This window comes from Mesoplodon bidens, assembly GCF_964165515.1.
Source record: "Mesoplodon bidens genome assembly, chromosome: 10".
Lineage (NCBI taxonomy): Eukaryota > Metazoa > Chordata > Mammalia > Artiodactyla > Ziphiidae > Mesoplodon > Mesoplodon bidens.
Genome location: NC_138172.1, coordinates 37,065,925 through 37,075,648, shown reverse-complemented (window position 1 = coordinate 37,075,648; position 9,724 = coordinate 37,065,925). Strand labels below are relative to the sequence as shown.

The 9,724-nt window shown below is 60.8% G+C and overlaps 1 protein-coding gene across 1 annotated transcript; it reads right to left on the bottom strand.

Moving 5' to 3' along the window:
* Positions 1-406: 406 nt before the first annotated feature.
* On the bottom strand, positions 407-7,781 carry DUSP7 (dual specificity phosphatase 7). Its single transcript, XM_081247247.1, has 3 exons — positions 7,164-7,781; positions 5,243-5,677; positions 407-2,444 (listed from the first exon to the last, which is right to left on the bottom strand). Exons 1-3 carry the CDS (start codon positions 7,678-7,680, stop codon positions 2,137-2,139), a joined length of 1,260 nt encoding a protein of 419 aa, XP_081103373.1. The 5' UTR covers positions 7,681-7,781; the 3' UTR covers positions 407-2,136.
* Between the last annotated feature and the right edge of the window lie 1,943 nt (positions 7,782-9,724).

The following is a 9,724-nucleotide window of genomic DNA, read 5'->3' as shown; positions in this document are numbered from 1 at the left end:
AAAGGGTCAGGGTGCCGGGGCCGCAGGGGGGCAGGTCAGGAGCCTGGAGTGCTTGGGCAGTCTGGGCAATGTCCAAGTGGACAGCCTTGGGCGGTTCTGGGCGAGCAGAGGCTCAGTTCTGTAACCTTGGTCCATAAAACCTCTCCAAGCCTTGATCTGTCAACCAGTGGGCCAAAGCACATGGAGAAAGCCCAGATGCCCTTGCCTGCCTGCGCCTGAGGGGCTGGGGAAATGCCCACACCCCAGCCGCTCCTCCCAGCTTTGGGCACCTCCGACCAGTCAAAGCAAGTGCCCAACAGGCCCCAGGCAGGATCAGGCTGCTGCCTCTCGCAGAGCAGGCACTGGGATACTGGCCACAGTGCCCCTCCTCACTGCCTCCACCCCGGCCCTTATCAGACACAACTCGTTTTAAAGAAAAAATAATATTTATTTGCAATATAAACAAAGTCCCGTTGCTGGATCGGGATATATATATGTATGTGTGTGTATATATATGTAGGGTCACAAATTTTCCTTCATAAGTTCATAAAGCAAAACTGGCCACCCTCTTGGCATACCCTCATTTACACAAATCTGATGCATCTTTCTGGGTTTTTCTTTTTAAAGGTAAAAAAGAGAGAGAACCATGTACAGCATGGAAGCTTTTTGTCAATTTCTTGACTGTGGCAAGATTTTAATCTGCTGCCTTAAAGAATCCCTGAAAACCACCCCTGTGAGGTAAGATGCAGTGGGGGCAGAGTTTCCGTGGCCTTGCTCACATGCTGAGTGCTGGCTCGCTCAGGGACCCCAGCCCGACTGCTCACCCCACCCCGGGCCCCATGCAGTCCTGACACCTGGGAGAACTGAGGTTGGAGAAGGAACAAAACTGGAGGAGGATAACGGAATCCGTGGCTTTGTTCTGTGGATATGGGGGTGGAGGGATGGACAGAGCCTCACACCCCTTTCCTTGTGCATCCTCGCTGCCCACCCCTGCCCTGGGATTGAAATGACTGCGAGTTTCTTAATAGAAGGCAGGGGCAAGATGAGCACAGGGCAGGCTTTCACGGGTCGAGGGGGCTGGGAGTGGCAGCTGAACCAAAGCAACAACCAGGGTGAGGGAAGAGACCTGGGGGAGGCAGGGCTGGGCGCCCCCCGAGCCTGCACCCTCAGCTACAAACAGAGAGAGGAAGAGACAGAAGTAGTGGGTACATATAAAAAGGGCCTGGGGCCCAGGCCCCCCTCGGGGCTGAGCCCAGAGGGTTAATGCTACTGCATGGCAGCCCCCTGTGGCCCCACCTCCAGCAGGACAGCGGCAGGGCCTCCCTCTGCTGCCTGGGGCAGTTGGCAGGGACCACCAGAAGGGCAGTTGGGTGGGCAGAGAATGCAAAGGCCACCTGTCCAGCCCACCACTCACCACTCGCGGCAGTCATCACAGGCAAATGCAGCGCCAGGTCGGGCTGGGCCGAGGTGGGAGGTGTGGGCAGGCCTGGGAGTCCAAAGCTGGCGAGAGCAGCAAACCACCCCTTTAAGGGCCGCTGCGGAAACGGAGGCTTCACACATGTGCAAAACGCTTTTGGTCAAGATCAACGCGGGGTTTGTCTTTTCCATTAAAAACAAAAACCCAAGAATTGCTTTTTGAAATAAGAAAAACAAACTGATAACACTTCTCTCTTTCTCTCTCGCAGGATCAAGAAAGGGATGAAATACTGGTTTATACAATCCACTGTTGCATGTAGCCTGAAAATAACACTTTTCATTAAAAAAGAAAAATCAAGAAGAGCTTGAACACTCTCTCTGCTCCAGGGAGCTCGGATTTACCTGCCAAAAATAAAAAGTAAACTCAGGTCCATGGATGTGTCTTTAAAAAAAAAATAGCCAAACTGGCTGGGCCATCAGCAGAAAGGAGTGTCCTGGGACAAGGACGAGGCCCCGCTGGACTCCCAAAGCCACATGTCTGAGAGCTGAGGGCCCCTCCGGAAAGTCCTGCCGGGGGAGGCCTGGCTGTGGGCCGCACCCGCCCTGGGATGGTGAGGGACGCTCACCTCTGGGCACAGGCGATGTCCGGGTTCCTCACGCCAGAGGCAGCAGGCGTGGGCCCTCCCTGCGGGCCCTGTGGAGGCCCGGGAGGGGCTGGCCCATTGCCCCGTGCCCCCGGCCTCACGTGGACTCGAGCGTGTTGAGTGGGAACAGGTTGTGGTTGGTGGGCGTGGAGAAGTAGAGCTGCTCGCTGGGGGTGTGGTTGTCACACGGGCTGCTCAGCCCCAGCGTCCGCTCAAAGTCCAGCAGCTGCCCCATAAAGTTGAAGTTGGGTGAGATGTTGGACTTTTTCCTCTTGACAAAGTCGTAGGCATCATTGAGCGACAGGTTCATCTTCTGCATCAGGTAGGCCACCGTGACCGTCACCGAGCGGCTGATGCCTGCCAGGCAGTGCACCAGGACACCGCACTTCTTGGAGCGGGCCTCGTCTGAAACACACAGGCACGGGTCAGGGCAGCACCTCCTCCAGGGAGCCACCGCAGCGGGGGCTGGGGCATGGGTGGGGCTGGGGGCAGCATGGTGACTGGCTGGTGCCTCCCGACTCTCAAGTGACCTGGTGAAGTCCCAGGTGGGTGGGACAGCAACTTGGAGTCGAGGTCAAGAGCATGACTATATGGAGAGGGCTCTGCCATACAGTAGCTCCAAGTCACTGGACATTCCTGCACCTCGACCTGCTGTCAGAGGGCCTGCTTACTCACAGTGCTCTCAGAAGGACGTGAGCCAAGGGAGGGCGCCACAAACACTGTGATCACTGCTAGTCCTACTGCTGCTATAACCGTGTGCTGCTACATGCCAAGGTGTCACCTGCAGCCTCTCAGGTCATCTGCACCATGGCTACCAAGCTAATTTTATAAATGAGGACACAGGCACAGAGACCAAATGACAAGCACAAGGTCACACAAAGGTTCCTCCTAACTCGTAGCACTCACCCCCTGCTAGCCCACGACCTGGGGCTCAGGGCTGAGCTTGCTCTCCTGGGGCAGCTTCCATGGGTGCCCCCGAGAGCCTCCTTGGAAGCAGGCCTCATGGAGGCCCCTCCACAAGGGAACGGCGGGCAGCACTCAACTCTGCCCTGGGCCCAGCCAGTCCCCGGGGCCTTAGTCCTGCTCCGGAATAGCCAGGGACTGGGACCAGGGCCGCGCCTAGTTTCACGAGTGGGGTTTGCTTATGTGGGGCCTACCCAGCCCACTTACTAGACCTTTCCCTGGCCCATGTGCCAGCGACATCTCCCACCACAGCCAACCAAGTTCTGCCAACTCTCCCCTCCACCGCTCCTCCCAGATTCCCCCAGTGCGGTGCTCAGACTCCTACACCTGACACGCAGTAGGAGCTCAAATACTGGTTGAGCCACCGGCCAACTCAGTCCTGTAATCTCTCCTCCCCTAGACCCGAGCACAGCTGCATCTCCGTGCCATAGCTGTGCCAGGGGCACAGATTAACAAGAGGTAGGCCTGGGGTTCCCAAGGTCCCCGCCTGAGCTCACTGGGAGCCAGGTACACTCCTTCAAGGTGCACTCCTACAAAATGCCACAGGTTCACAAATTGTTCCTCATATGGCGCTCACTGCCTCTGGCCTGGCAGGACTTCCCTTCCCTAAGCCCACATGAGGGTTCCCAGGGCAAAGCATGCAGTAGGTGCTTAATCCAGACTCGGGGACCAACTGGGGGCCAGACCAGCGGGGGAAGAGACCGATGTCATTGATTCACGTGGAACCACGTTGTCTGACCTTTAGATTTGGGGCAGGAGAAGGAGATAGTGGAGACAAGCCTTCAGTGGTGACACATCAAGATAAGGGGAAGGCCTGGTCCCCAAACCCACTCCTGGGTGATCCAGAGTAAAACCACTTCCGCTGGCTTTATTTTTAGCCCTCTAAGGGTGTGGCTGAGCCTTGGGGGTGCTGGTGCTTGATCCTGCCCCACTGAGTCTATGGGATGCTTGGGCTTTGATTCCTTCACTTGTCAAAAAGGGAGTATGGTTCCTCCCACCTCTACACCCTGTTCTGTCCCCCTCCCCAGATGCAAAGGGACCTCCAAGAAGGATAAAAACGCCTACAAACCAGGCTCAGCCCTGGGAAATCCGGGGGCCCCCTCTTAACCCCCCTCTTCACTGGGGAGAGCACGAATGCTGAGGCGGCACCCATAGCCCTCTGGGCCATGTCCTCCCAAGCAGAGCTGGGAAGCTCTGGATAGCCCCCGACACAGCCCCTCCCCCAGGCCTCAGCTTCCTTCCTTCCTCCCAGCCAGGCACCTACTTTTGGTTCCCAGTAAGCGGATGAGGCGGGGAAGCCTCCCACTTCCTGTTATTTACGTGAGCCCAGCCCAGCTGACACCAAAACGCCCTCCACTGGACATAGCCGCCAGAGGGAAAAGACTGCCGGGCCACCCCCTCCCTGCCACCGGAGGCTGGACAGAACGCTGGGTCACCAGGCTCGGAGAGCCCAGGGTTTACATTCACCCTGATCTTGTATCCCTTTCCTGAATCCTGGGTGAGAGCTGAACCCAAAGACGACCTGCCATCTAAACAGCCTCCAGCTGGCCAAGGAGAAAGCAGGATGGGAGGTCAAAGATAAGGAACCCGAGTCAGCTGAGGCTGCGGATGCAGGGGGCTCAGAGGGCGCTAAGCCAGACAGCAGAACACACTACTCTGGGGAGGGCTTCCTCAGCCTCTCCCCATACTCTCTGAATACCCCCTATATGCCAAGCAAGCCCCACAGGCTGCCGGGAGCATCTGAGGCCCCGCCGAGGCCCTTTGGGTCATCACGTTCCAACAGCTGCCAGTTTGGGGTAGGCCTCTGGCTCCAGGCCACACTTTAGCCCCCTCAGGTACACAGTAAAGCCCAAAGAGACTCCGTGACAGCCCCTAAAGAGACATGTGCACTGAGGCGTGACGCAAAGCAAGCAAGACCCGTGGGAGGTCTGAGTGCTGGGATGTTTCAGCTTGCTGAGCCCGAAACAGCGCAGCCAGAAAAACCCAAGCTGGACAGCAGAGTCCACGAGGCTCCAACAGCTGCGGGGAGCCTGGGAGTCGGGGGACTGCTCAGGCCCCGAGGGCCTTGGTGACTCACCGAGGGCCTGGGTACACCCATGGGCACACGCTGGCACATGCAGGGCACACACAGGTCTTGACAGGCCCAGAGATACCCAGCCAGGCACGGGCAACACCCAGAGTCCCATACGCACCTTGACGCGCAAGCCCACCCACCCTGCCCGAAGCGCAGCAGCACTTACCGATGAAGCTGATGGCCTCAGGGAAGAACTGGGAGAGGTTCTGGCTCCAGTGGTCAGAGATGGGGATCTGCTTGTAGGTGAACTCGCCCCCGTGCTCGAAGGCATTGGGCAGGTTGGGCGTGACGTTGAGGATATACTTGATGCCGTACTTGCCGAGCACATCCAGGTTGGTGGAGTCCTTGGCGCAGCCGAGGTAGAGGTAGGGCAGGATCTGGACAGGGAAGGCCGGTTGGCTGGATGGCACAGGGCTGCCGTCTGACTCGGTGGCACTGCTGGGCAGCTCTCTGTCCGACTCACCATCTGAGCAGTCAGAGCTGATGCGTAGGCCCCCCAGACCCAGCACTGAGGTGGGCGGTGAGCCGCTCGGTGAGGACGAGCTGTCCACGTTGGTCTCGCAGTGTTCGGAGTACTCTGTCTGGAACTTGTTGAAACCACCTGTGGCCAGGATGAGACAGGGACTGGATGAGAGACTGACGATGCCAGTGCCCCCAGACCAAACAGGCTGCACAAGACCAACAGCAGCCAGGGTTCCCCACGGCAAGCACCGTAACACCAACAATGGACAGCAAGGGCGGTGCTACATATTTACACATGTACCTCCTCCTGTCTTCTCCACAACTATCCTACGACCCACTTCACAGATGGGGAAACTGAGGCCCCAGGTGATAAAGTAACATGCCTGAGCTCCATACCCTTACCCATAGGGCTTCAGGGCCCCACCCATACAACCAGCTTTAGGGCACTTGAGGACAGACTCCAGCTCATTCCTCTTCCACAGCTCCCATGCACACCTGGCACCCATGGGTGCTCAGTAACTGCTAAGCGGTAAAGGAGACCAAACAACCCCATCTCAGGCCAACACCTGTGGGTTTGCAAACCCCTCTTATAGATGAGACCGCAGGGGCCAGAGCTGCATCTGGGTCAGCTAGAGGCAGAGAGGGCCTGGGCCCCCTGACTGGGAATCGGGTGCTTGAGCCCCACTCTCAGCCACACGGGAAGTAGTGTGAAGGTATCTGCTGACCCTTTCCCACGGCAGGGGCAAGTTCATAAAAGGGATCCCAATTCCACCTCTCCAGAACCCACCCCCTTATAACACAAGGTCCCCCCCAAGCCTTGGACCCACAGAAGGGGAGGCTGCTGGGGGCTTTACAGGGACAAGAAATGGGGAGCGCCTTGCAGCTAAGGATGGGCCCTGCGCCCGAGGGTGCCGCAGGCCTCCTCTCCCCTCCCGCCTGCCCGCCCCGCTGCCAGCAAGAGGCCATTTTGGAATGTTAATTGGAAACACCGGCTGCAGCCACTCGCCTCCCAGCGCTGCCTCCCCCTTCCACAATCTCTGGGGTGGCAGGCTAAGGACTTGGGGGTACCAGAAAACCAGAGCTGGGGCAAGGAACACTGCTTACAGCCCTGCCTCAAGCGCCTCCAAGAGGCGGTGATTCCCAAGTGATGAGACCCACGCGGGGATGCCCGGAGTCCCCCAACCCAAATGATCCCTATTCCCTGGCGGGGGCGGGGACGATTATGAAAAGCTCCTGTCCTAACCGTGGCCTTCCAGGAACACGCATTCCAGGCTGTAGGAGCTGAACTTGGGTGCCCAGGAGGGGATCCTCCCTCCTTTGAGGGGCTCACGGGGAACCTAGGAGCTGCCATGGCCCCAACAACACGAAAAAAGGAAAGCCCAGGCAGGGAGAAGTTTGTTCGACCCACTTAGATCGTGCCCAGAAAGGGGTGTAGAGGAGGCCCGCGTGTCAGCCTAAACCCGCACAGCTGGGGCCGGACGCCCGGGAGAGGAGAATGCGGGCCGGGGGCGACGTGGCGCCGGCCGGGCAGGCTGGACACGGGGAGAGAAAGCGGCCTCCGGCTGGGGCACCCGGGAGCCGCGGGAGAGCCCCAATCCCAGACAGGGTCTCGGCGCTGCCCTCACCTTGGAGGTAGTAGGCCTGGCAGCCGTCGTCGCGCAGCTTTTGCAGGAGAAGGCCAAGCACCGAAGCGGGAGCGCCAGGCTCTGGTTGCCACTCGGCCGTGGCCTCGTCGTAGAGCAACACGGTGGCCGCCTTGCAGCGCGTAGCGAAACGCTCCTTGTCGGCGTGGTTGGGGATGATGGAGCGGATGGGCAGGTTGCCCTTGCGCAAGCGGCGCAGCATGAGGCCCGGGATGGCCAGGTTGATGGCCGTCTCGATGTGCGACGACTCGAAGAGCTCGTGCGGCCGGCAGTCGAGCAGCAGCAGGGACGCGCCGCCGCGCGCCTCCAGCTCCTCCTGCAGCCACTCGGCGCTCTTGCAAGGCATGGCCCCCGCACCCGCCGCCGCGCCTGCCCCGGTACCGGCGCCGGAACCAGACCCCGCACCGGGCTCCGACCCCGCCCCGGTGCCCCCAGCCGCCGACGCCCCCGAGGCCGACATGTGCGCCCGCGCTGGGGGGCCGCGGAGCTGGTTTTTCATGAGGAGCGCGGGCGGCCCGGGGCCGGGGCCGGGCAGCCCTGCCCTGGGACGGCGCCCCGGCCGCGCGGGCCCCAGCCGCGTCTCCGGGCGCCCGCCTCCCGCCGAGCTGCACGCCCGCCGCCCCGGCCTCCCGGCCTCCGTCCCGCCCGGCCCTCCGCGCGCGCCGCGGCCTGACAGCCCCAATTAAACGGCGTCTCGGACGGCCGCGCGCCGAGGCGTCCTCCGGGGGGCGGGGCCGCGGGGCCGGCGCCCGAGCTTAAAGGCGCCGTACCTCCGCCGCCCTCCCCACGGGGTACGCGGGCGCGCGAGCGGTCCCGTGCGCCCGGAGATCTGCGCCCCGGCCTTCGCCCCGCCTCAGCGCTGCCGCCGTCTCTCCTGGCCCAGAACTGATTATGCTCGCCTGGGGGCCCGGCCAAGACCCTCTCGCGTCCCCTATCCCGCGCTCCCAGCTCTTCTGTGCCCTACCCTGAAGGGCTGCCCTGGGGGCGTCCTGCGCGTGGCATCCCCTTCCTACGTTCACGGAAGCAGAGTTTCCCCGGGGATGGGGCGGAGGGAAGGGGCGATCAGGCTGAGCCAAAGCCCCCTCCTCCTGTCAACTCCATTCATTCATTCTCAGCGAGTTCATTCAACAAATGGAAGTTGAACGCCTACTACGTGCCATGACCTGTGCTTAGGCGGTCACCGTTTCTGGCAACTTGCATAGTCCCAATGAGAGCTACACACTTGAAGACCTGAAGGTAGTCTCACCCCAGCAGGCCTGAGGGGAGATCAGCACCTAGGCGACTGGCGGAGTAGGACGGCCCAAGGCCGTGCCACCCTCCACCCTCCTTTCAGTGAAGAAATCCTGAAAGGACCTGGGAAGAGAGAGCGGGCCCTTTAAGGAAGCTTCACAAGCGGGGTGGTGACAGGCGCCGAGTGAAGCGCCACGTGACTTTTCCACAGGAGCGGGTGCTGGGGGGATCCTCTTTAATCGGCTCTCCTCCTCCCACCTCCCAACGCACCAATCAACTACCGTGGTAGGCGGGAGTGCGCCACGCAGGTAGCCAATCGCGGCCGAAGGAGACGGTGGGGCGGAGAGGGGAAGGCGGGGCCCGCCGAAAGTTCCACCCAGCGCGGGAAGTGGGCGGGGTCTCAGCGAGCGCTGTGTATCGGCTCGCAGGCTGCCTAGGCGGAGTAGGTGAATGGATCCGCAGGTAGCGCTGGAACAAAGCGGCTCGACTCAAGCGGTGCGCGTGCGCAGGGCCTGCCGCACTTTCCCTACTGTCAGGGTTGTCTGCGTCGGGAGGGAGCTCGCGGCTGATCCTGCGGTTCGTCTGGTCCGTTCCCTGCTGGGCGGAGTGCTCCCACATCCTTGGGGTTTATCCTTCCCGCTCTGCCCGAGGCTGGTCGGCTCCCCGCCACCTTGCCCCTACACCCAGCTGGAGGGAGGTTAGCGTCAGAGATGAAGGGCGGTGGCGCTTGAGATTTGCCGAAGGGAGTGTGCTTCTGGAACCCGCAGGATTTGAGCTTTCCGCTGACAGGAAGGCACGAAGAGGGGCGGCCCTGGGTTAGTCCCCGCTGCCCACCTCCCTCCCCCCAACCCCCTTTGTCCATGCGAAGGATAGTCTACGTGAAGGGTTTCATCCCACTGCAGGGCTGTGTCGAAAAGAAGCAGGGATCTCTCCCCCAGTCACACTCCCAGCAAGATGACAGCATTGCAATCATAGGTGGCCTTTATCACCCAAGATTCGATGCCCAGAGAGGTGATAGGAGAATCAGGTCTCTGGCCTCCCGCGCAGGCTTGTCCTAGGGTTGCTGGGCAGAGCCTACTTCCCTGGGGACCTAGGACGAGTGGAAAGGGCTCCCGGGCGGGGCCTGAGGGGCCCAGATGTGGATTCTGCCCTGCCACCTGCTGACGTGTTGTGTGGCCCGAGTATGGTTCCCACCTCTCTGGGCCTCAGTTTTCCCCACGTGGGATCGTGCTGGTCTGGACAGTGCCCAACCAGTCCATCACAAATCTGTCAGGCTGGGAGGGTGGTTCTCTGAAGCCAGGCCCCTTGGCCGC